The sequence below is a fragment of the Hordeum vulgare genome, chromosome 1H (genome assembly GCF_904849725.1).
Source record: "Hordeum vulgare subsp. vulgare chromosome 1H, MorexV3_pseudomolecules_assembly, whole genome shotgun sequence".
NCBI lineage: Eukaryota > Viridiplantae > Streptophyta > Magnoliopsida > Poales > Poaceae > Hordeum > Hordeum vulgare.
The window spans coordinates 442,120,555-442,146,670 of record NC_058518.1 but is presented as its reverse complement, the minus strand read 5'-3'; the positions used below and the strand labels follow the sequence as shown (position 1 = coordinate 442,146,670).

At 48.3% G+C, this 26,116-nt stretch overlaps 1 protein-coding gene across 2 annotated transcripts in view; it reads left to right on the top strand.

Annotated features, from left to right (window-relative positions):
* LOC123443600 (DNA mismatch repair protein MSH5) overlaps positions 1-22,778 on the top strand; it is a 35,669-nt gene extending 12,891 nt beyond the window's left edge. Inside the window, exons 14-34 of one of the 2 annotated variants that reach the window (XM_045120060.1) lie at positions 280-381; positions 495-539; positions 1,142-1,219; positions 7,246-7,296; positions 7,385-7,466; positions 12,344-12,417; positions 12,481-12,577; positions 13,139-13,235; positions 13,317-13,406; positions 13,508-13,572; positions 13,662-13,720; positions 19,395-19,471; positions 19,640-19,726; positions 19,795-19,856; positions 19,949-20,010; positions 21,089-21,142; positions 21,250-21,332; positions 21,433-21,464; positions 21,711-21,734; positions 22,006-22,121; positions 22,228-22,778. In XM_045120060.1, coding sequence (XP_044975995.1) covers positions 280-381; positions 495-539; positions 1,142-1,219; positions 7,246-7,296; positions 7,385-7,466; positions 12,344-12,417; positions 12,481-12,577; positions 13,139-13,235; positions 13,317-13,406; positions 13,508-13,572; positions 13,662-13,720; positions 19,395-19,471; positions 19,640-19,726; positions 19,795-19,856; positions 19,949-20,010; positions 21,089-21,142; positions 21,250-21,332; positions 21,433-21,464; positions 21,711-21,734; positions 22,006-22,121; positions 22,228-22,314 — 1,524 coding nt within the window. In that variant the 3' untranslated portion in view covers positions 22,315-22,778. Of the gene's footprint in view, positions 1-279; positions 382-494; positions 540-1,141; positions 1,220-7,245; positions 7,297-7,384; positions 7,467-12,343; positions 12,418-12,480; positions 12,578-13,138; positions 13,236-13,316; positions 13,407-13,507; positions 13,573-13,661; positions 13,721-19,394; positions 19,472-19,639; positions 19,727-19,794; positions 19,857-19,948; positions 20,011-21,088; positions 21,143-21,249; positions 21,333-21,432; positions 21,465-21,710; positions 21,776-22,005; positions 22,122-22,227 lie in introns of those variants that run through there. The other variant, XM_045120068.1, reaches the window with a different exon arrangement.
* Positions 22,779-26,116: the final 3,338 nt, after the last annotated feature.

Sequence of the window (26,116 nt, the reverse complement as noted above, 5' to 3'; positions counted from 1 at the left end):
TGGAGGACTCAAATTTGGAACATGCCTCTGTTGTTTCCTAATTGAACTAAGTAAATGCTCAAATCAGTCGGCCACTTAAGATTTTGGGCAGGAAATAACTGAATAATTATCACCGTGCATGTTTTGATTAATGCTTTGTACCGTTCTGTAATGAATCTGATATCCAGTATTGGACACTGAAGGTTACTGATCATAAATGGTGCACAAACGTGATGTGTAGGTTATTTATCTCCTTTTGTTTCTCTTGGTAATTTTCTTTGCCCGCTTCTCTTGTTTCAGTGCATTTGCTCTTTGCTTCATATAAACAAGATTTTCGAGGTGGGAATATCAGAGCATCTGGCAAATAAGTTGCAACATATGAGCATTGACTTGCTTGAAAAGGTACTAGTCTCCAAGCCGGTGCTGTCACTTCCACAACTAACTAATGGAAGTTTGAACTAGTTTCATGATATTGCAATAAGAATTTTCTTTATTCTTGAATGCTATGTTTTCAGGCAAATTCTTCAATTACAGCAGAGCTGGATTATGTATCTAATCTGGTTAGTACCCATACCATTGTCCCTCACTTTAAATGCAGAAAAAAGTTTGTGCATGCGTTTTACCCTTTTCTTTGACTTACATTGATATGCAGTGATGTTTTAGATCATTACGTACAACAATATGACCATCTCAAAATTTTGAAATAGTATGAGTTATGCTATACCGTATAGCTTTGTACAAGTCTGCCTACTGGTATCTCTAACTAGGCAATGGATATTGTGAATTATATGAATTGGTGTGGTCAGCACTCGGGCTTCTAACATCATGTAGCATAAATTTGCATGAAATGATTTACGGATACTCTTGTATGGAAAGTTATTTGTAAAATTTGTTGCTTCAGACCTGTGCAAACATGTTAGCCTTGGACAAACAAATGTATAATCATTGCTTAACATTATTTTTTCTGCCTGTGAAGTTATTCACATTTCTGCGGAATCTGTGGCTCTGTGCAGTGAATGAGTGGTTGCGTTGCAATTTTATCCAAATAATATGTTAGTATCTTATCGACTGAATACATATTTGTTTTTTCTGGGGGACTGTTGAGGCATGCTGTTTCTGTTTCACATTTCATAAATTGGTGACCTCTTTCTATTATTGATAGGTGGTTGGTGTCATTGACGTACAACGGAGTAAGGAAAAAGGCTATGAAACATTGGTGAAAGAAAATTTATGTGATGAGGTCAGGCCTTGGGGTGCTTATTCTGGAGCTGTATTCTATTGTCCTATAAATTGTACTCCCTCTGTCCCAAAATAAGTGTCGTTGATCTAGTATCAAATTTGTACTAATTTAGTACTAAATCTGCGACACTTAATTAGGGACGGAGGGAGTACTTTTTAATCGATCTCATACTTTAATTTATATTCTATAATCATTTAGTTGCAATCTATCACTATAAGCCAATTATCAAACTCCCATCTCTTTGTGCGATAGTTGAAGCAGGTTTATTGCTTTGCCTTGAGGGTAACCAGTACTTGTGGTATTCTTCCTGTTCAGTTGTTGCAGTTGGTGATTGCCATATAACACTATTAAATTTATTTATTTTCCCATTTTCTCAAGCTCAAACACATGGTTATCTTCTGGTTTGCTAAATACTCTCCCTGTCCCATAATATAAGATGTTATTACAACCAATATGTGAGTATATCGGTTTTAATAACATCTTATATTATGGGTGCGGGAGTACTTCAGTGGCTCACAGGGGTCTGGTCGAATTGGGTAATAAGAACAGATCTTTGTGTTGTGTGGACCTTGTCTGCACATTTGGGTGGGTGTGCACATGTGTGGGTACTATTTAAAGTTTGAACACATTCTTTAATGTGATAATAATTCATCATAACATAATTTTTTCTTGGCAACTTCTGTGGTTCTTCAAAATATCTTGATTTTCCTTTTAAGTTTGGTATCTAGTATTGTATGTTTCTTTTTCTCAATGATATGACCGACCTTTGTTAGAGTTATAATATAAGTCATGTACCCTTTTGTATTAATCCCAATATATAAGGGGTTTCCTGCATATAGTCCATCACGTTTACATATATATATATATATACCGGCCTATGGCCTCATGGGAATACAAGTTGTTTATTCCTAACATGGTATTAGAGCCTTAGGGTTTTTTCTCGCACGCGCAACTCGTGCTCTGATCCAATCTCGTCTCCCCCGCAGTCGCCATCCGTCTCGTCCGCATCTGGCGTCTGAGGCTGCCGCTCGCGTCAACGCCGCGCTCCCGGCCGCGTTGCTCCTGGCTGCCTGGATCCCGCTACCGACGCTCCTGGCCGCGTTGCTCCAGATCGACCCGCTCCTGGCCGAAGACGCTCCTGGCCGCATTGCTCCTGATCGAGGCTTCCTGGTGGTTCCCGTACCCATCGCTTACTCGGTCACCGCTGTTGGATTTTGTCCCGATCTGGAGACAAACCAGCCGGCTCTTGCGCTGCTGGATAACATCCCGATCTGGAGTCAAACCAGCAGCTCATCCGACTCGGCTCACAACACGTGGGTCTCCACCGATTCTATAAAACTACTGCCTAGTAGCTCCCGTGGCCACCAACTCCCGATCTCATCGCCCCCCGGCTGCTGCCTTTGTCGGATTTTGCCGGATTCTTCTGTCTCGACGTGATAAAAAAATAATGTCTGTTGCATCCGGCTACGTTGCTGTTCCTCGTTGTCCAGTGATCTTTGATGGCACTAACTACACCGAGTTCATTGGCTTCATGCGCATTCACATGCGTGGCATCCGTCTATGGGGTGTTCTTTCTGGTGAGGTCTGCTGTCCGCCATGTCCGGTTCCTCCCGTGGCTCCCACTCCGCTGACCCCACCGGCTCTTCCTGCGGATGCTTCTCAGACCGCAAAGGATGCGGCTAAGCTTGCTGATGAGGCCGCTGTGAGTGCTTATGATGCGAAGGTCTTGGCTTATGAGGAGGCTCTTCAGGTGTATCGTGGTGCTCTGATAGTTTACACCCAGTGGCTTGATGATGATGCCCGTGCTGCAGCTGTTCTCACTGCTAGTGTTCTGCCTCAGTTTGCCTCTGAGTTTTTGGGCCTTCCTACTGTATCTGAGATGTGGACCCGTCTTCGTAGCGCTATCAGCCCTTTGGTGATGCCTTATACCTCTCTGTGATTCGTCAGGAGCATGCTCTTCAGCAGGGTGACTCTACTGTTGATGACTTCTATGCACAGAGTTTTGCTATCTGGCGCCAGCTCGATTCTCTCCGCACTGCTGGTTGTCGTACTTGCCCCTGTTGCCAGGCTGTCCAGGCCAACTTGAAGTTTCATCGCGTCTACGAGTTCCTCTCTCGGCTTCGTAAGGAGTTTGAGCCCCGACGTGCTCAGTTGTTTGCTCGTGGCCGTATTTCTCTCATGGAGGCGCTTTCTGAGATTCGTGCTGAGGAGACTCGCTTATGTGGTGCTGGTTTGCTGGAGGTTCCCTCGGTGCTTGTTGCTCGGTCTCCTTCTACGCCACCTGCTGCACCGACACCTTCTCGCTCGAGTGCTCCGCCGCTCTTGCCCACTCCTTCTGGAGGCTCAGGTCGCCCCCGTCCACATTGTGGCTACTGCAACAATGATGGTCATATTGAGTCCCACTTCTACACGAAGAAGAAACACTTGCGCAAGGCGCGATCATCATCTACAGAGACTTCGTCATCTACCTCGACAGCTTCAGCCATCGCTTTGACTGAGCAGGATATTCTGAGACTTAAGCATCTGCTCGCTGCTTCAGGTTCTTCCTCGACGGGTACTGCTGGTTCTGTGACTGAGGCTTCTCGCACTGAGCAACCACCTTCTACACAGTCAGGTACATCCCCATGGGTTCTGAACTCTGGAGCTTCCTTTCATATGACTTCTAATTCTTCCACTCCGTCCTCTCTTCGCTCGCTTGATTCTCCTGTTCATGTCCTCACTGCTGATGGTACTCCCCTTCCTATCATTAGTAGAGGCACTCTTACCACTCCTTATTCCGTTCCTGATGTTGCTCATGTTCCTCGACTTACCATGAATCTGTTTTCCGCTGGTCAACTTGCTGATTTTGCTTGTCGTGTCATCCTTGACCTTGACTCTTGTTCTGTCCACGACCGTCGCACGCACACTCTGGTTGGGGCTGGTCCTCGCCGCCGTGATTCTGAGGGTCTTTGGGAGTTGGACTGGCTTCATGTTCCTTCCGCTGCCGATTCTATCACCAGTTCTTTCGCTTTGGTCGCCTCGGCTACTGGTTCCTTCCAGCAGTGGCCTCATCGACTTGGTCATCTGTGTGGTTCTCGTTTGTCGTCGTTAGTTCGTCGAGGTCTTCTGGGGTCTGTCTTAGGAGATGCCTCTTTAGAGTGTCAGGGTTGTCGTCTTGGCAAGCAGATTCAGTTACCATATCCACATAGTGAGTCAGTGTCTAAGCGTCCTTTTGATTTAGTTCATTCCGATGTATGGGGTCCGGCTCCCTTCGCTTCGAAAGGGGGTCATAAATACTATATTATTTTCATAGATGACTTCTCTCGTTACACATGGCTTTATTTCATGACTTCTCGTAGTGAGGTGTTGTCCATTTATAAGCGTTTTGCTGCCATGGTTCATACTCAGTTCTCTTCTCCCATTAGTGTGTTCCGTGCTGACTCCGCTGACGAGTATATCTCTAAGATGTTGCGTGGTGTTCTTGCTGAGCAAGGGACTCTCTCTCAATTCTCTTGTCCTGGTGCTCACGCTCAGAATGGCGTGGCTGAGCGCAAGCATCGTCATCTTCTTGAGACGGCTCGTGCATTGATGATTGCTGCTTCTCTCCCGCCTCATTTTTGGGCTGAGGCCGTCTCCACCTCCACCTATCTCATCAATTTCCAGCCTTCCGCTGCTCTACAGGGTGGTGTTCCTTTCGAGCGTCTTTTTGATCGTTCTTCCGATTATTCGATGCTTCGCTTGTTTGGTTGTGTTTGTTATGTTCTTGCCCCCCGCGAATGCACCAAACTGACCGCTCAGTCTGTTGAGTGTGTCTTCTTAGGCTATAGTGATGAGCATAAGGGCTATCGTTGTTGGGATCCTATCGTTCATCGGATGCGTATCTCTCGGGATGTGACTTTTTATGAGTCTCGTCCCTTCTACCCACGCCCATCTTCCTCGACTTTTTCAGTGGAGGATATCTCTTTCCTCACTTTTCCTGACACACCTATCACACCCGTCGAGCCTTTGCCTCTTCGTTTCGCTCCCTCTGCTTCTCCACCTCCAGTCGATTTGTCGCGACCATCTTCCACGGTCTCCTCGTCTAGCATGTCACCAGATTGTACACCTTCATCTCCGGTGACTTCTTCGTCGCCACTCCCCGATTCTATCTTGGCGATTCCTCCTTCCATTGTTTCATCTTTTCCTCAGTGTTACACTCGTCGGTCACTTCTGTGGATGCCTCTGTGGATGTCTCATCATCCTCGTCTCAGCCTACTTATGGCTTGTGTTCTCGTCCTCGTCCGCCTGTTGATCGCTTTGGATTTTTCACCGCTGGTGCTGCCATTCTTGAGCCGACTACTTATCATCAGGCTGTTGTTCATCCTGAATGGCAGTTTGCGATGGCAGAGGAGATTGCTGCTCTTGAACGCACTGGTACGTGGGATCTCGTTTCCCTTCCTCCTGGAGTCCGTCCCATCACTTGTAAGTGGGTCTACAAGGTTAAGACTCGCTCCGATGGTTCTCTTGAGCGTCAAAAAGCTCGTCTTGTGGCTCGTGGTTTTCAGCAGGAGCATGGTCGTGATTATGACGAGACTTTTGCTCCTGTGGCTCATATGACCACTGTTCGTACACTTCTTGCCATGGCCTCTACACGCCACTGGTCTATCTCTCAGCTTGATGTTAAGAATGCTTTTCTTAATGGTGAGCTGCGTGAGGAGGTGTACATGCAGCCACCACCTAGGTATTCTGTTCCTGATGGCATGGTATGTCGTCTTCGTCGCTCTCTCTATGGCCTTAAGCAAGCCCCACGCGCCTGGTTTGAGCGTTTTGCCTCTGGTGACTGCCGCTGGTTTTTCACCCAGTGTTCATGATCCAGCATTGTTTATTCACCTTTCTCCTCGTGGTCGGACTCTTCTTCTTCTCTATGTTGATGACATGGTCATCACTGGGGATGATCCCGAGTATATTGCCTTTGTCAAGGCCCGCCTTAGTGAGCAGTTCCTTATGTCTGATCTTGGACCTCTTCGCTACTTTCTTGGGATTGAAGTCTCTTCTACCTCTGATGGCTTCTTTATATCCCAGGAAAAGTACATCCAGGATCTTCTTGCTCGTGCTGCTCTTACCGATGAGCGCATTGTTGAGACTCCTATGGAGCTCAATGTTCACCTCTCTGCTACTGATGGCGATCCCTTGCCTGACCCGACGCGTTATCGTCATCTTGTTGACAGTCTTGTTTATCTAGCTGTCACTCGTCCGGATACCTCTTATCCGGTTCATATTCTGAGTCAGTTCGTCTCTGCTCCCACATCGGTTCACTATAGTCATCTCCTCCGTGTTCTCCGATATCTTCGGGGCACGATCTCTCACCGTCTATTCTTTCCTCGCTCCAGTTCTTTACAGCTTCAGGCCTATTCGGATGCTACGTGGGCTAGTGATCCTTCAGATCGCCGTTCACTTTCTGCTTACTGTGTTTTTCTTGGTGGTTCTCTCATTGCCTGGAAGACGAAGAAACAGATTGCAGTTTCCCGTTCGAGTGCAGAGGTTGAGTTGCGAGCGATGGCTCTTTTGACGGCAGAGGTGACTTGGTTACGGTGGTTACTTCAGGATTTTGGTGTTTCTGTCACTACACAGACTATGCTCTTATCTGACAATACAGGTGCTATTAGCATTTGCGCGATCCTGTGAAGCATGAGCTCACCAAGCATATTGGTGTTGATGCTTTCTATGTGCGCGCTGCTGTGCATGATCATGTTGTTGCTCTTCAATATGTGCCTTCCGAGTTACAGTTGGCGGATTTCCTGACGAAGGCCCAGACTAGAGCACAACATGGCTTTTATCTCTCTAAATTCAGTGTTGTTCATCCACCATGAGTTTGAAGGGTGTGTGTGTTAGAGTTATAATATAAGTCATGTACCCTTTTGTATTTATCCCAATATATAAGGGGTTTCTGCATATAGTCCATCACCTGTACATGTATATATACCGGCCTATGGCCTCATGGGAATACAAGTTGTTTATTCCTAACAACCTCGTTCTTCTAATCAAATGAATCTCTTTCTGAAATATAGTTGGATGAACTGAGGATGGTGTATGAAGGATTACCTGACTTTCTGGAGCAGGTGATGTATCTTCCAAACTGAAATTAATTTGAAGCGTGAACTTTTTATGCCTTAGCTCGATAAATCGTAACAGTTTAGCTGCTTCTAGGTTTCAGCTAATGAGAATGCCTCCTTCCCTTTCTCGCTCGAATGCAGAAAAGCTCCGCTAATTGTCTATGTACACCAAATAGGTATTTTTGTTGCTGATCCCCAGATAAAACTTTATTCTTGTTATCCTGTTGAATTTGATACTATCGAGCCCTCCATATGATATACATTGCTATTGCATGCTCAAGCTTTCTCCTCTTTCTTTTGTTTATGCTATGGAATACCTCCTTTTCTACTATGCTAACATGAAATATACTCCCTCTGTTCCTAAATGTAAGTCTTTTTAGAAATTTCACTAGGGGACTACATACGGAGCAAAATGAGTGAATCTACACTTTAAATTACGTCTATATACATCTGTATGTAGTCTTTTAGTGAAAACCTCCAAAAAGACTTATATTTAGGAATGGAGGGAGTACATAGCAGGGGTCCTTACTAATGTGCTTTCAGTTTTTAGAAACCAACATATTCTTCTCGGTCATCAAACACCTTTTTGGGCCAAAAGTTAATCTTACAGGAGAACATGTTAGTTAAATTCCTTTTACCCTTGGGTAGTTTGGTCAATTTTGTGTGTTAGTGCAGCTGGGTACTCTGGTTACACTTTGATGTAGTTGCATGAGAAAAAATAGGAACTTATAAGAGGGAAATGCAATTCGGCTCCCGGGAGCACGTGCTCCTGCCCATCGAAAATGAATTTTGAAATGTGAAAAAATATCCCAACAATTTTTTTGTGTGTTCTTTGTCACATTCAAATGCTACCTGAAATTTTTTAGGCAAAAAGGTTAAGCATTTTGGCCTGTGCAAAAGAAACAAATTGAACATCAATTGTTACCCAAAATTTCACATCCAATTTTTTTTTTCACCGACGAAACACCACTGCTCCGATTCGCATGGAAATTCTCAAGCATGCTTCCGACAGTACCACGAACATCCAAAATAAAATTCAGTTTTTTTTAAACATTTACTATTATTTTTCGTGTTACTGTTAATCCAGGTGCATATGCACCCGGGAGCCAAAACACCTCTCCCCTTATAAGATAATTTCATAGCCTATTTTAGGGTCAATTTACGTAATTAATCTTTGAACCTTTAATGGCCGGTGCATAATGTATGAATGATTTTCTCTCAGATTTTCACTAATCAGGGCGCACCCTTGTTTGTTCCTCTAACATGCTGAGTATGCCCTTCCACACTGCACCGCGCTCTTCCAAAGATGCAGCCTTAATTGTGTTGTGAACAGCTCACCTCCTCTCGCTATAATTCCCGCTTGCATGCATCGAGAGTAACGGCCAGTGCCAATCCGTGTAGAGCTAGCTGCCTCTGATTGGCCATGTGTAGCGTGGCTGGCAAGAATATATTTTTTAAACAAGGCAAAATATTTACCATTTATATTGATTAAGAAGAAGAGAGTTGCCCGGTTAATTAGAGGAAAATCGGGCGAAAACCGTGATTACAAACCCCACATAGGGCACGTGGACGGCCTGGCCACAAACGCCAAACAATCGACTGAAGCATCGAGGACAAGACAACTCCGACTTTGCCAACGAGCTTCACAAAGAAAGTTGCAAGCCTCGCACCGACCTAGCCCAGTGCAACATTTGGAGAGCACCACCCACAAAAACCGCCCTCATGGAGTCATCGTTGCCGCAGTGGCCTCGCCGACCGCAGCTTCGACTTCTTTGTCACAGCCAGAAAGAAGCATAGACGCATCCATTGACGCAACGAACTGTCGGCAGCAGAAGGACAAGCCGCGACTCGTCACCATAGTCGTTGCCACACTCGTCGCAACGCCACACCAACCTCGCACCGCTGGTCGGACACCTGCCGACCGCAATGTCGTGCACGTCCAGCCCCTAGGGAAGTGCGAAGGAGACCATGTCCTTCAAGGTGACGCCCCCAAGGGGAGAGCGACGTTGAAGCGACGCGGTCACCCGACTCACACAGGGTCTTGAGCTTTCGCACGAAGGACATGACTCGGGATGGAGGAGGGGGGAGAGCTCCACGGCGACCCTCCAGGGAGGAGAACGACGCCCACGGGCGACGCTTCGTCGGCACAGACAAAGCCGGGCAGATTCTCATTCAAAGCATCCCAATCCCCTCCAGCTCATGCAGCCGGCAACCTAGAAGAGCCGCATGCCCGCACGCCCGTTGATCCGCGCACCTCAAGCGCGGAGACTACGCCATCCCACGCAAGAGCAACTACCTTGCCGCCGGCAGACCCGCCGCTGCAACGCCAAAGAAGAGTCCCAAGCAGGGAGGGGAGCCGCCACCTGACCCCAACTCGCTGGACGAGCCACCAGATCAGGAGTTCACTAGCCGAAGCACCAGCCGGAACCACCACCACGGCACTAAGCCGGAGAAACGCTGCAGAAGACCACTCCAGGACGCGCATCAGGGAGCCGAGCCTCCCTCCACTCGCATCCCAACCCACGCCAGCCGTAGCCCGCGAGATCCCAGATCGGGATCGCACGAGCACCACACCAGCGGCCGCCCGCATCACGACGACGCGCCCAACGCCGCGACCAGCCACTATGCAGCATGTCGAAGACCGTCACTGCCGCGCGCGAGGACGCCGCCCTGAAGCCGAGCGCCGGGCAGCCGCCAATCCGCTCGTGAGATCCCCTCCTCCCGAGCGAGCAGTGGCCAGAGAGCATCCTGCCGTCGCCGGCTTTGCCTGCCGGAGGCCACCGGCGACGGCGAGGGAGGGGGAGGGGGCGGGGGTCGCCGCCCGTGTCGCCCCGGGGAGGGAGCGGTGCTGGGGCAGTCCTGTGGAGGGGATGCTGGCAAGAATAATAGCCCTCATGGTGTGCTAATAACTAAATCTGAGAATGGTTTTTGAAAAACTGGTTTAAACGGTTTGGTTTTTTATTTTAGGCTTGACTGGTTTAGGTTTTGTTGGGCTGAGGCTTTTTAAGTTCGGTTTGGTTTGGGTTTGCTGAGAAACCAGTTTAGATATGATTGGTTATGGGCTTAAACCATTTGATGTATTATGGGCTGAAAACTATGGATACAACCCGGTTCTTGCACTGGTTCCTGACATCCAACTGCGAGTCTGCTAGCAAACAAGTGAGACAACCCGTACCAAAGAAAAGGGAAGCCGCACCCGCACGCATGCCTCCTCCCCGTCGGCCGCTGCACACCCGCACCACCTCCTCCCACTGGCCAGCGGTCGCCTCATCTCCGCCCATCCACTCCCCGTTCCGAAGACTCGTCGCACCGCTCGCCGCTGCTCCCACGCGGAGATGTCGCTGCAGGAGCCGGAGTTGTGTTGTCTAACGTCGGTGCTAGGAGCGAGCGAAAGCAGGCGACCATGAAGTTCCCGACAGCGCCGAGGAAGCCGCCGTCTTGAGGAAGCTGGACCTGCAACGGGGATGTAATTGCTCTGTCTGTATCGAGCTGGGAGTCTGCTATGACAGCCGCCATTATCAGCTAGCCATTACCATGTTGTTGAGGAGCTTCAGGAGCAGAGAAGGGACGTTCGTCTCCTGAATCCTGATTCGTGAGCATGAGCACCAAAGCTCATGGGGAATACTTGCTTTCTACACAATAAGGGCGCATAATTTATGACACACATCAGCAAAGTCTCTTGTTCGAATTGACCTGTCCGGTAGGTTTATTCTGTATGCTTCCTTTTAAACTGAATTTTTTTAATCTTGTCATCTCTGAATGTTCTCTTTTTGGTGATTCTGCCAATGTTGCTTGTTTGTTCTATTGTCACTTTTTGTTTGATGCTCTTTTGGCTGCCAATAGCATAATTACACTTGTGTCTAAATTGCTCTCTTGTAATATGCATAACTCATTCTTTGTCTGCTTCCAAATGCGTTGTCTAGTTCTTAGTCCTGTAGAAAAATAGATGAATTTTCTGCTTTGTTCTATTTCAGTGTGGTAGAGAAAGTACTCTAAGTAGTAACTCTACATTTACCACTGATTTCGTTGAGAACAAGTTGAGCTCAACAACTTCAAAGGACCATTTTTCTGGAAAATATGCATATTCAGAAAGGCATGTCGCTGTAAAACTGTGTAAAACTGTAATTGAAAACGGTTATGTCACTGCCAAATTATTGTTTATAATAATGTTTGGCATGTCATTGTTCAACCAAAGTTGAATCCGGTTTTGTATTGGGTTTAAACCCATAGTTATGTACTCGGTTTAAACTGGTTTGGGTTAGGAAAATATTGGGTTTAGTTTTGGTTGGGCTGAAAATGGTATTAAATGGTTATGGTTCAGGTTTGGTTTAGATACATACGTGTACGGGTATGGTTCAGTTATGGTTTAGTTATGAACCCGTTCTCAGATTTACTAATAACTGCTCAGGTGCGATTTATCAGGGGTTAAATAGCCCAAAACTTCTAAGCGCGCAGCTGCCTTGGTCTTTTTGACTAAAAGAACACACCTTGTTCATAAGAATGGAGAGAGTATGTGACCACGGACTAAGTAATTAGGTTCATGGTTCAAATATTTGTTTTAACTCCTTGTTTGACTATTACAAATTAAAGTTTGAGTCAATATCTGCAAGAAGATAAGGGTTTGGGTCAATATCTGCAAGAAGATAAGGGTTTGAGTCTGGTCTGCATATGGATTGGAAATATTAGCTAGTATTTGTTTGTAAACTTCTTTCTGGTTGTGATTTACTAGTTTCTTTGTCTAGTTTACTATAGTTGGTACTGGAGTCTTACAGGTTGCTAGATAGTGCTTGTAAAATACTCCCTTTGTTTCTTTTTACTCTGCATATAAAATTTGTTTGAAGTCAAACTATGTAAAAATTGATCAAATTTATCTTAAAAAATATCAGCATTTACAATATAAAAATTATATAGTAGTATGAAAATTGATTTCATGATGCATCTAATGATACTTATTTTATATTGTAAATGTTGATATTTTTTCCTATATAGTTGGTCAAACTTTACGAATTATTAATGAGAACACTCATGTGTTTACCATTTATGATACTAACAGGATACTTGATGTGTTTTTTCGATGAGAAGATAAGTGATGCCTTGTTAATAGGACTTCAAGATTTTGAATTTGCGGTAAGCTGTGCGTTATTTTATTTCGTTTGATTGTTAATGTGTAATAAGTTCTATGCTCATCAGTTTTCAGAGGATGGGGAGGAGAGAAGGTTCTACTACCATACTCAAAAGACAAGAGAGCTGGACAACCTTCTGGGAGATATTTATCATAAAATTCTTGGTAGCTTAAATAATTTATCTACTTATTTAATTCTGTTCCCAGTGCTGTGGATTCTTATCAAATCATGTATACTGTTGGTGCAATAATCATATTTTCCCTGATGATGAAGATAGAGCTAGACTTACAAATAAGTTTATTTTGAACTTGATGTTCGATGGTACTTTACCTTCAAAGTTACAGTCCATGAATAAGCAAACAGTGAGCATTTTACCTTGACAAGTTTATCTTGCCATCATTTCCAGATATTACATGCCTGCAGATGTGGGAATGCAATTTTATATTCATCTACCAGTTTCTTGCTATTTTATATTTTGTTCGAGAAATTTCTATGGTTCAAGTTTACATGTAACCTTTCTTTTTTCCAATACGGGTCTAAACGTGCGTCTTGTTGAAGTTTGCATGTAATCGATGCCTTTTTTGTATTTCCAAAATTAAGTCGATTATCTATTTGATCTCTCTCGACTGTTTTATACCAGTTTTGGGACTTTTTGTGATAATTTGCATATTTAGGATAAGCAAATCCGCAAATGGATAATGACTTTGGCATTGTTGCGCTGATAGACATGGAAAGAGCAATCATAAGGGATCTAGTATGCCGTGTTCTTCAGTTTCTACCTCAACTGACAAAAGCAGTGAACTTTGCAGCAGAACTTGATTGGTATGCACACATTTTTTACACACATTGAACTTACTGACAGTATGGCAATCTAATGAGCCCTTCTTGTTGCTATTACATTAGTACTTTATCATTGGCAATTGTTGCGCGCCAAAACAATTATGTGAGGCCAATCTTAACTGAGGATTCCATACTTGAGATACAGAATGGAAGGTTGGTATTTATTTCTTTTTTATTCTCATGTTACATGTTAGTTGGGTATTACTAACAATCTTATGGTTGAAGGCATTGAACTTACACCAACAACAATTTAGACATGCTTTGCAGGAAATGACCGTTGACACGTTTGTTCCAAATGATACTAGAATCCGCAGTGCAGGTGACTAGCTCCCATGATACGTGACATTCTGAACTTACTAGCACTACTCTTATTGTCAACGACCTGATTTATGGTATTTCTTATCCCAGGAAGAATAAACATAGTAACTGGACCTAACTATTCAGGGAAAAGCATTTACATTAAGCAGGTAATGTTACCTGAGAAGTACTTTATGCCCCCAAACTAAATTGCACAAATGTTGAGGCTGTATCTGGTAGAGGCTAGGGTTCTACCAGGTCTCGGACGTAGGTTGTAGGGGTGGAAGTGCGGGCTGCGAGGTTGGGGACGCCGGCGCCGGCGGTTGGGCGCCGTCGCGGCGTGAGAGAGAGAGAGAGGCGGCTAGGGTTTGGGGCTCCCGTCTCCTGAGGGAGACGACAACAGAATAGTGTTTATTGTCTGCTTAATATCGAAGGGGTACATGTGTTTATATAGGAGGACAACCTCCACTAAACACTAGATAACTTGGACTCTAACTTGGACTCTAATATAACTTGGACTCTAAGATAGGTAAGATAACTTGGGCTAAGCCCGTAATTAACCCTGCCCATTGGGCCTCCTCCGTTGGTACATTGTACCGGTCATAACATCTCTCCCTGCCTTCTCAAACAGCTCGTCCTCGAGCTGAACATCTGGAAACTGCTGGCGGAAATCGTCGAGCTTCTCCCAAGTCGCTTCCTCCTCTGGCAGGCCGGTCCACTGTACCAAGACATGCCAGACGCCGCGACGCTGCTGCGCCTGCAGCACCTTCGCCACCTGTGCGGAAGTTGGAAGGAGGCGGCCATCCGAAGTAGGAGGAAGGGCCGGCGTCGCTGCAGGAGGGTCCCCGCGATAGGCCTTCAGTAAGCCGACATGGAAGACGTCCTGGAGGCGAGAACCAGCTGGCAGCTCCAAGCGGTATGCGAGTGTGCCGACACGCTCCAGCACACGAAAAGGACCGGCGTAGCGAGGTCCCAATTTGCGCTTGGAGCGCGGGTCCAGAGACTGCGTGGTCCTGTGGAGGAGGCGCAGCCACACCCAATCGCCCACCGCGAACTCCGCCTCGCGATGATGAGCATCGTAGTACTTCCGAGCCAGCTGATGTGCTTGGAGAAGACGCTGGCGCGCCTCAGCCAGAATGTCGTCGCGGGTGCGGAGTAAGTCGCCCGCCGTCTCAGACCGAGCCGTCCCAGGCTCGTAAGGGAGCATCGCCGGAGGTGGGCGCCCATAGACCACCTCGAAAGGCGTGGTGCGCAGGGCAGAGTGATAGGAGGTGTTGTAGCAGTACTCCGCCCACGCCAACCAGTCCACCCAAGCTCGTGGACGATCACCAGTAACACAGCGCAGGTACATGGCGATCACCTTGTTGACCACCTCGGATTGGCCGTCTGTCTGAGGGTGGAACGCCGTGCTCATGCGGAGCTTCACGCCCGCCAGTCAAAAGAGATCCTGCCAGACATGTCCTGTGAACACGGGATCACGATCGCTGACGGTGGACGACGGAAAACCGTGGAGGCGGACGATGCCGTCGAAGAAGGCCGCGCCACGGAGGCGGCTGTATATGGATGACCCAGGGCGATGAAGTGCGCATACTTGGAGAAGCGGTCAACCACCGTGAGGATGACGGACTTGCCGCCCACCTTGGGAAGGCCCTCGATGAAGTCCATGGAAATATCCGCCCATACCTAGGAGGGTACGTCTAGCGGCTGCAGTAGACCCGCGGGTCGTAGTGTCTCCGTCTTGTTCCGCTGGCACGTCACGCACGACCGCACCCAATCGCGGACCATCGCGCCATCACCGAGGAAGTAAAAATCAGCACGGAGACGATGGAGAGTCTTCTGCACGCCCTCGTGCCCTGCAGAGTGCGCCAAGGTCAGGACCTGGTGGCGCAGGTCGCCATGGTCGGGCACGAAGATGCGGCAGCCATGTAGGAGCAGCCCCTCGTCCAAGCGCCAGGGCGCGTCCAGCTCGTCGGCGTCAAGGCGCTGGCGCAGGCCCTGCGCGTCCGCGGCCGTCGAAGTTGTCCGGCGAATGTCGTCGATGAAGGCGAAAGATGGCTCGGAGCGGATGCACATGATAGTGCCAGCCATGGCGACGTCGTCTGCGACATCCTCAGTGTCGCGGCGGGACAAGGCGTCGGCGACCGTGTTGAGACGGCCAGGGCGGTACTCGACGGTGAAGTCGAAGCCGAAGAGCTTGCTGATCAACTGGTGCTGCGGAACTGTGGAGAGGCGCTGGTCCAGCAAGAACTTTGAGGCTGTAGTGGTCCGTGCGCACACGGAATGACCGGCCCCAAAGATAAGGCCGCCAGTGGCGCACCGCCTGAACCAGCCCAATAAGCTCGCGCTCGTAGGCCGCGAGCTTGTGATGGCGAGCGGCGAAGGGGCGGCTGAAGAAGGCGAGCGGTCCCTCACCCTGGTGGAGGACGGCACCGAAGCCGATGCCAGAGGCGTCGCAGTCCACCATGAACGGCATATCAAAGTCCGGCATGTGGAGGACGGGTCCCGTCGTGAGCGCCCGCTGGAGAGCCTCGAATGCCGTAGTCGCCTCCTCGTCCCAGGAGAAGGCGTCGCGTCGAAGGAGACACGTCAGTGGTGCGGCGATGAGGCCGAAGTCCCGGATGTACTTCTTGTAGTAGCCGGCGAGGCCCAAGAAAGCCGCGGAGCGCCCGTGGTGACTGCGGGGTCGGCCACGCGGCGATGGCGGCGACCTTGTCCGCGTCCATCGCTACCCCGTCTGCCGAGATGACGTGCCCCAGGTACGCGACGGAGGTTGTGCCGAACGAGCACTTCGAGCGCTTGAGCTGAAGACGATGCGCTCGAAGCTCGTCGAAGATGATGGCCACGTGTTGTAGGTGCTCCGCCCAAGATGCACTGTAGATAAGAATGTCATCAAAGAAAACAAGCACAAAGCGGCGCAAGTATGGGCTGAGCACGTCGTTCATCAGGGCTTGGAAGGTCGCCGGCGCATTGGAGAGGCCGAACGGCATCACCAGGAACTCGAAGTGGCCATGGTGAGTGCGGAACACCGTCTTCTCGATGCCGTCAGGGTGCATGCGCACCTGATGGTAGCCCGAGCGAAGGTCGAGCTTGGTGAAGAAGCGCGCTCCGTGTAGCTCGTCCAAGAGCTCATCCACGACGGGGATGGGTAACTTGTCCTTGGACGTCAGGGTGTTGAGGGCGCGGTAGTCGATGCAGAAGCGCCATGTGCCGTCGGGCTTGCGCACAAGGAGCACCAAGGCGGAGAACGGCGATGTCGAAATCCGGATGATGCCCTGCGCGAGCATGACCGCCACCTGACGCTCGAGCTCGTCTTTCTGCAGCTGAGGGTACTGGTACGGACGCACGGCGACAGGTGCCGTGTCCAGCAGCAGGTGGATGCGGTGGTCACAGGGCCGCACGGGAGGGAGGCCCTGTGGCTCGTCGAAGATGTCAATGTGCTGCTGCAGGAGGTCGGCCAGGAGGGGATGCGCCTCGTCCAGTGCGGCCACCATCACTGGAGCTGTGGAGTCGCGGCGCCGGAGCCGCCGATGCTTGTCCACTGAACGCGACGGCCGCTCTCGCGCCAGAAGATGAGGGACAGCACATCGAGGTCCCAAAGGATGGGGCCGAGAGTGGACAGGAAGTCGATGCCGAGGATGAAGTCGTAGCAGCCCAGGTCGATGCCGACGCAGTCGATGGAGAACGGCTCGTCGCCGATGAGGACGGGAACCTGCCGCGCCACCCCCTGGCAAGCAAGGCGGTCCCCGTTGGCGACGGTGACGCTGAACTTCTCCGAGCCTGCCGGTTGGAGTGCGAGGCGGCGCATGGCGTCCCTGGACAGGAAGTTGTGCGTCGAACCCGTGTCCACGAGCGCGGTGAGACGCTCCTCGTTGATCATCACCGGAAGTAGCATCGTCTTTGCCGCCTTGATGCCAGCCATGGCATGAAGGGAGACGACGAAGGCCGTCGCGTCGACCGGCCCGTAGGTCGTGACGCCGGCCTCAGAGAGTGTGGTGGCGTCGAGCTCCGCGGTGAGGGCCTCCAACTCCGCGTCGTCGACGGTCTTCAAGTAGAACAGGCGGGCGCACGTATGACCGGACGCATACGGCTCGTCGCAGTTGAAGCACAGGCCCTTGTGGCGCCGCTCGAGCTGCTCGGCCGACGTCAAGCGTCGGAAGGTGCGTGTCGGCGCGGGGGCAGCCGCAGTAGCAGCCGGCAGGGCGGGTCGGGGGACGCGTGCCGCGGCCCGGGAACGCCTGCTGCAGGGCGTTGGCGCGCTGCTCGTACGCGCGTGCGTAATACATGGCCGTCTACAGGTCCTGGGGTTGCGCATCTCGACGTCGATGCGGATGTGGTCGGGAAGGCCGCCGACGAAGAGCTCGGCGCGTTGGCGAGCCGTGACGTCAGGCGCATGGCAGGCCAACGTCTGGAAGCGGTCGGCGAAGTCCTGCACCGAGGTGGTGAAGGGAAGGCGACCGAGCTCGGCCAAGCGGCTCCCACGTATGGGGGGGCCGAACCGGAGGAGACACAGGTCGCGAAAGCGCTCCCACGGAGGCATCCCGCCCTCGTCCTGCTCGAGGGCGTAGTACCACGTCTGGGCGGCGCCACGGAGGTGGTAGGAGGCAATCCACGTGCGGTCGGACGCCATGGTCCGCTGCCCCCTGAAAAACTGGTCGCACTGATTGAGCCAGTTCAGGGGGTCGACGGTGCCGTCGTAGGTGGCGAACTCCAGCATGGTGAAGCGGGGCGACTGCTGCACGTGTGGCGAGGCCGCCTAGGTGCCCTCGTGACGACCCAACGCGGCGGAAGGAGAGTGTTGTGGCACCACGGAGCTCCCGGCGTACGGGTCAGTGTACCCGCCGAATCCCCCGAAGGTGGGGGCGGGTGGCTGCAACACCGTCGGCTGTAGCGGCACCGTCGTGTAGGTCGGCGTGTCGATCCACGTCGGTAGCGGGGACGGCGACGGCGGCGACTAGACCTGGGTGATCGGCAGGCCCTGGGGCGCGACAGTGGCTGGGGGCGGTGGTGCGAAGGGCGCCGCTGGCGGAGGCGGTGGTGGCGGGGTTGCGTACGGAGCCTGGAGGAAAGTCCGGAGGTTCGAGACCGCCAGGTTGAGGTCGCGGATCGCCGAGGACATCTCCGCCGGGGAGAGGACGGGGGCGGGTTCGGCCGCCAGGGCCGCGGTACCGGAGGCGGCCGGCGGCGGCGAGTGGTGCGGCGGCAGCGGCTGCTGCGAGGTGGCGGGGAAGGCGGCGGTGGCGGCGGCGGTGGTGGTGGGAAGGTCCGACAAACTCATCGAACCCAAGCTACCTGATACCAAATTGGTAGAGGCTAGGGTTCTACCATATCTCGGACGTAGGTTGTAGGGGTGGAAGTGCGGGCTGCGAGGTTGGGGCCGCCGGCGCCGGCGGTTGGGCACCGTCGCGGCGTGAGAGAGAGAGAGAGAGGCGGCTAGGGTTTGGGGCTCCCGTCTCCTGAGGGAGACGACAACAGAATACTGTTTATTGTCTGCTTAATATTGAAGGGGTACATATGTTTATATAGGAGGACGGCCTCCACTAAACCCTAGATAACTTGGACTCTAACTTGGACTCTAATATAACTTGGACTCTAAGATAGGTAAGATAACTTGGGCTAAGCCCGTAATTAACCCTGCCCATTGGGCCTCCTCCGTTGGTACGTTGTACCGGTCATAACAGTATCAGTTAGTTCTGGATTAAAAAGTGGCTGCAGATCATCAGATCTTTAATATACTTCAAATTTTGTGTTTTTTTCAGTTCTTGAGAGAGCATGTACAGACTTCCTACTTTCATAAACTCAAAGTAGCGAAATAGAGTTCATGTTGTGTTGGATATTTGCTTTCAGGTTGCATTGGTGGTTTTTCTTGCTCATATTGGAAGCTTTGTTCCTGCTGATTCTGCTGTTGTTGGATTGACAGATAGGTTTGTGTTTGTATGACATGTTTCAATATGAAGAATTGTGGAAAAATTATATAATGTATTAGTGTTGCAGGTCAAATGCTAATATGTATACGGTCCATGAGACACAGTTATTGTACTAATACTAGATTAAAGTTTTATATATCTGACATGCTTAATAATGTTTTGTAGGATATTCTGTGCAATGGGAAGCAAATCAATGACAACTGAGCAGTCAACATTTATGATTGATTTACATCAAGTTGGAACAATGCTCAGGTATCATAGTTGTATCCACCCTTACGTTGTCTTGTGATCTTGAACATACAACCAAAGAAATTTTGCAGGCATGCAACATCGAGATCACTGTGCTTATTGGATGAATTCGGTAAGGGTACTCTAACAGAAGGTGAGATGGCTAATTTTCTTTCATGATTCGTCCTCCCATCCTCAACATGGCTCAAGAGTAGATGGCTAATTTTCTTTCATGATTCCCTGTAGATGGTATTGGTTTGCTTGGAGGGACCATCAGTCATTTTGCAAATTATGATTATCCTCCAAAGGTTAGGTAGCCAGCTTGGGTAAATGTTACTGTTGATTATGAATTTGATAGCATTGCCTGTCTGATCTTCCTTACAGCCACACTTGAAGTTAATACCATTATCTCAATTTTACTAGCTCAGTTTTTTGCATTGCTACTATCTTCATTTTTTCCTTTTCACTTTAAATTAGGCATTTCAATGCCATCGATTACTGGATATTAGAGTTGTGAATACCGGTACCAGAATGGTTACCCTTGTTAGCGGCAGATTTATGCATTTTTGAAACTGAATCATTTGATTCATGATAGACAATAAGGGCCCGTTCGGTGTCACTCTGGAAGCGGACGGAGCTGTAGTGCAAAATCTTGGAGCGAGCAAACAGCCACTCCGCAGATCTTAGGAGCCGGTGGATTACCGAACGGGTCCTAAATATACTATTTTTCTAACTTAAAAAGAAGATGTACGGAAAACTCCAGTATTGCTCGAACTTCGTACTTGTGGGAAAATGGGACTGTAGAATAGGACACTGAGTGCAAACATGGGATGGAAGGAAGGCATAGCATTTTGTTTCTTGAATCATATTGTTTATTTTGTTTGATGCTTTCAAGAACGCATAACATATTATTGTCAATCTATGGTTCTATACCTAAAGCAGATTCCATGTATGGCTCTATATTTTGTCGAAGGGAAAACCTGGTCGGTTGTTCATCTTGCATCCTATAACACACTCCCTCTGTAAACAAATATAAGACGTTCTAATTCTTTTCTGATTCGGATGTATAGACGCATTTTAGTGTATTTGTTCACTCATTTCAGTCCTTATGTACTCCATATTGGAATATCTAAAACGTCTTATATTTGTTTATGGATGGAATATTTCCTATATGAGAGTTTCTTTCGTAATGGCATAATATTTTCTGAATGGAGTGAGTATCGTGACACATTAGTTTTGCTGATTGATTTGTATATCTTGTAAACAACTTGATTGAATGTGGGAATGCTATGAATTTACTCTATGGTTAAATGATGGAATTCTTGTTGTAGTAATGTTTACCACTGTAATGTATTGGGATATGATCTAACTGTTGCAACCTTGCAGGTCCTTTTGTCAACACATCTGACGGAGATCTTCACCGAAAACTACTTACCACAGGTTAAGAAAATAACTAGTTTGCTGGTGTATAGAGATTTAGTATGTCCTTTCACATTTGGGTTTTCCTGACCCTGGTTATAACATATAAAATGTGAGAAATTCTGCAGTCTGAACATATAAAATGCTGTACCATGAGTGTTCTGAATCCTGATGGACAGACAAGCAATGAAGATATCATATTCCTTTACAGGTAATTGGTATGAAAGCTTAGCTGTTATGTGTTTTTTTTGTTCCGGATAATTTCATTTTGGGACTAATTTCTTATGTAACTTATGATACCCATGGTGAAGACTTATACCTGGACAGGCACTCTTGAGCTTTGGTAAGCTTATGCATACTGCATTTATACAATGATACTCCCTCCGTTCCTAAATATAAGTCTTTTTAGAGGTTTCACTAGAAGACTACATACGGATGTATATAGACATACTTTAGAGTGTAGATTCACTCATTTTGCTTCGTATGTAGTCCACTAGTGAAATCTCTAATAAGTCTTATATTTAGGAACGGAGGGAGTAGATATGTATCCTTTTGAGTCAGATAACAAGTAACACATCTTTTCTTGCAGGACTTCATTGTGCACAGCTTGCTGGTATGTACTACAGGGAGTAAACATTCAGCTGGCAAATTGCAGTAATATGATAAACTAGTCTGCTTTCATTTTGATGAAAGGCTAAGTTTGTTTATTTATTTGACACTGTTAGTTGCCACCGTATTGAGAAATTCATATGCTAAAGTGGGATTGCTGTTCTACTTAATCTACATCAGGACATGTGTGGCTCCAGGAGATCATGTGAGAAGAAAAAAAATTGGATAGCATGACTGCCCATAGAAAATTGATCGCCGTGTTCGGCTGTTCGCAGGTGTCCCCAGTGAAGTTATTCAAAGAGCTGCTAGTGTTCTGGAGGACATCCATTCCAAGAGACCTGTAAGGCGCATGATCTGCGATAATTTGGCAGCAAAGGACAAACAATACGAGGTTATGACTTGCATGCATGTTGTTCTGCCGTTAGCTGGGCTGTTACACGCAGAATTGGCATAGTATTATAAGTGAATATATGATGTGTATTTGTTCAAAATTTCAGGATGCAATGGCAAAATTGTTGGCCTTCGATCCGCGCAAAGGTGATCTGAACCACTTCTTCGAGGACGTATTTCCGCCTGAGGCATAGATTGGGCTGCGTTGGAGTTACAAGAATGGCTGAATTTCCGAACCAGCAGAGCGTTGTACGTGAATGAAAATTGAATGCTGTTGGCCTCAAATACTTCACTCCACGTATTGCATCGTTACAGTTGTACGTATATTTTTGCTTCCCCAGCATATTCAAACGAGGAATCGGTTTTGACCATCCAGTCATTAGTTTTGCTGAGCCGATTCGGCCTGATTAGTGTTGTCACATATGTGAAGTGCTCGTCTGCACATGGCGGCAGCTGCACTGGACTATCCACGGATTTGTCAGCGTCAAGATTCAATCCCCTGGAAACGTTACTTAGTGTATACTCGTAGTTTTTCTTTACAGGTACTCCGGGCGTGTTTGGCATCTGTACTTCTGTAGTAGCCGGGGCTGACCCATGGAGCCTATGTAAACAAGTCCTGGCTTAGGTAAAACAGGTAGAAAACAAACATTTGCATTTAGTTTGGTTGTCCGCATATACTTTAGGCTGCATGAGATGTCATTCAGGCATGCTGTTTGATTGTCCGCTTGTAAGCGTCATGTTTGGTGTCATGCATTGTCTATTGTCTGGTAACCTCTTTGGCATGGTGATGAAGTTACTAACATATAGCGGCCTCAGGAAAAACACACATAACTATAACTGAACATAATATTATGCTAGAATTTAAACACATCAGTTTAAATGGAAAGCAGTTCGAGATTAAACTAAAGAGCAGTTGGAGCATGTCGGGGCAGTCCTAGGGGTTGACGGCGAAGGCTTCGTGGTGCTTCCTGCACCCGGTCACCATTTCAATGCCATCGTCATTGAACATGACATTGAGCATGTCGGGACTCAGCAGCTTGAAGGTCACCATGAAGCCTATCTGGATCTGATGGGCGGCGGACAAGGCCCTCTGACCCTGATCGAGGGTGACCCTGCCGTTCAACAGCCGGACGGTCATCCTTTAGGAGCAGCATGTGTTCGTCTTTAGCTTGAACTCCCGTGGCACGAACGAGAAGTGCTTCGTGAAGTCTATGGGCATAGGTATGGCCTCCAACTGCGGGGCTATGATCACCTTGCAGAAGTTGGTTGGCCCTGCCACTTCATGGTAGTGGTCGTAATTTCGGCTTTGCCGTTGGGTGGCTCTACCGGCTGTCCCTGCAAGGGGTTTGGATGGGCATCACCTGGACGGTCGTCACCTTCGAGGACAACACCACGACCTTGCCTTTCTCTTGCTCCTTTGGTGGCACCACCTCCTTCTCCATGCTCTTCGTGTCCATCTGCATTACGAAGAGGTTCAAACGGCCAGGATCTACAATATGAACGTTGCAACATCGTTATTAAAACCTATTGCCCAGAACCCCTTTATTTACCTAGCCTGAACTCCGGTCACCACTCCACCTATGTGTCTCTCAGTCTTCCTCTAACCCAACGACATGAACTCCAACCCCAACCACATTCCCAACCCCTTCCCTTGGGGCATTCGATGGAGGGCATTCTTCCTAGGGTGCTTGCTCGGTGACCGAACCAAGTTTGAGAACACCATGAAAATCTGCGCAAACTTTAGTAGCATGGACGAGTTGCACAAAGAGTCACATGATGTGGTCAAGAAGGCCATGCCGGAGGAGTTGAAGACACTGATTCCTGACCCAACAAAGGGCGCCGTCGACGGTGTCCTGGCGGCGGGGTGACGGGCGTCCACGCGGAGATGGTGGTGATTTCCCGGGGCGGGCTAGTCTGTGCTGCAGGCGGTGGCGTGGCCAACGCCGACCTTGGGAGGAGAGGGCCGCGAGTGGTCGCCCCTACCGTGGCATCGACTGGTGGGGATGAAGGCGCATCTGTGGTGGTGGGCGTCCCCCTCACCTACTCGGGTGGAGGCGGCGACATCATGTGGAAGATGGCCTGCAAGTGTACAAGACTATTGTAGCACTTTCGTGACAAGTGAAGTGTCGAATCCACATGGAGCTAATATGAAGGCACCACCGACCCCACAACTAAGTTGTCAATTAACACAGTTCTGTACGCATCCAAAACGGAGTTTGGAAATAGTCTACTTTAGTAAGTTGCTAGTAAGACAAATAAAAAGAGAGTTTTTACTAAACTACAAACAGAGAAATAAAAGACAGAAAAATAGAGTCTAGACTACGTGAATCGGTGCTTGAGTAATACTTCTCGAGGGATTCAGAGTCATCACCACAAGTATGATGCTGATAACACATAATAGACATGGCTCTGTATTCTTATCATTAAACCACTTGTATATGATCTTGCATGGATGGATCCAATAAAGTACGCATCCCACTCCGATTATTGTGTACCCTTGTGGCACCACCGTGCTTCCTCACTCCGGTTATCACAATGATGATTAAGGGGAGTGAACTCCCCACGACACGACATTAAGTTATAGGGTTCTCCATTGGTCGCTATTGCAATGGCCAGAGGTGAAGAGAGTTAGGACCTGTCACTGCCTACCTCCATGACCAGCCTGTTCACCAGCATGAATTGCCTCATGTCCACAAGGGGCTAGTTCTGTAAGAGCGCTTTTCACAACACCATGAGACAACCAACACAATGCATATAAAGAGAATGATTGGATAGCTTATTCAATATCAAAGTACTAATCATGCAAGGGTTCATCGAAATCCTCAAGAACTAATACAACTACTGAAACATAGGATAGGGAGAAGGCAAGTTACAAGCATGGTGGCAGAGAGGAGCATGGTGGCGGCGGCTCCGGTGGTGAAGATAACAATGGTGGCAGCACAGGTGATGAAGACCACACGACCCGAAGGCTGGTGCGCGTGATGGAGGCGCCCTCTCTTCCTCCTCTTAGCTTGGCCCTTTTCTTCTTTATGGAGGAGGTCTTGGAGCAACAATGAAGATTGATTACAACTGCGTGTGATGATGAAGATGATATGTTGACGACGCATAGGGTTGGAGGTGCATATAAAGATATGTCTTGGTTTCTCCCCCGTTGATGTAGTCATCAAAGGGCTCTAGATGAGGCTTATACTCTCCCAAACCCATCCTTATTTTGCAAGGATCTCGTAGGAAAAAATGGGGACGAAATTGGTGAAGAATTTCGTCTGAAAGGGTAACTTTCGAAGCAGTTTGCATGTCATAGGACCATCCATACGTACGTGGTCTTTTGTTTTGTCCTCCTCCGATGTTTTGGCCGCCACTTCTTCATATGGACTCCAATTGCAATGTTCTTGGGCCCATTGTATTCGTGGGAGCGGAGCCGGTACATTTCCGGTCTTTGTTGTATCGATAAAAGGGTGTCTAGATGGAGAGTGAATAGACTACTTGCATAAATTAAAATCCTAGCTTTCTTTCCCAATTTTAGTGCTTGGCAGATTTTAGCAATTCTAACAAGTCTAGTGCACCCTACACATGCTAGTCAACAAATATGGCAGCGGAAAGTAAAGACTTTGTGGTAGAATACAAGAAGTGGCCTTGTCTATTCCACCAATAAGTTTATATTTGTGGTAGAATGACTAAATATTTTTGGTGGCTATGTCTAAGCACTTGAGCAAGCAATTCATCATAATACTTCACCCCCTTTTAATAGTATTGGCTTTCCTATGGACTCAAAGTGATTTATCACAAATGTAAAATGTAGAGTCCTCTTTCTTGAAGCTTGAGCCAACCCTATTCCTTTCCTTTCATCAAGGGGCTTCTCCTCACAATCCTTTGGCCAATGCACTCTATGGACTATACCTGAAATATACTAGGTAAAAGTGTTAGTCCAAGAGACAATATATCTTGTCATGAATTATGAGAACCACCAAGGGAGCATATGTGCTTTCAATCTCCCCC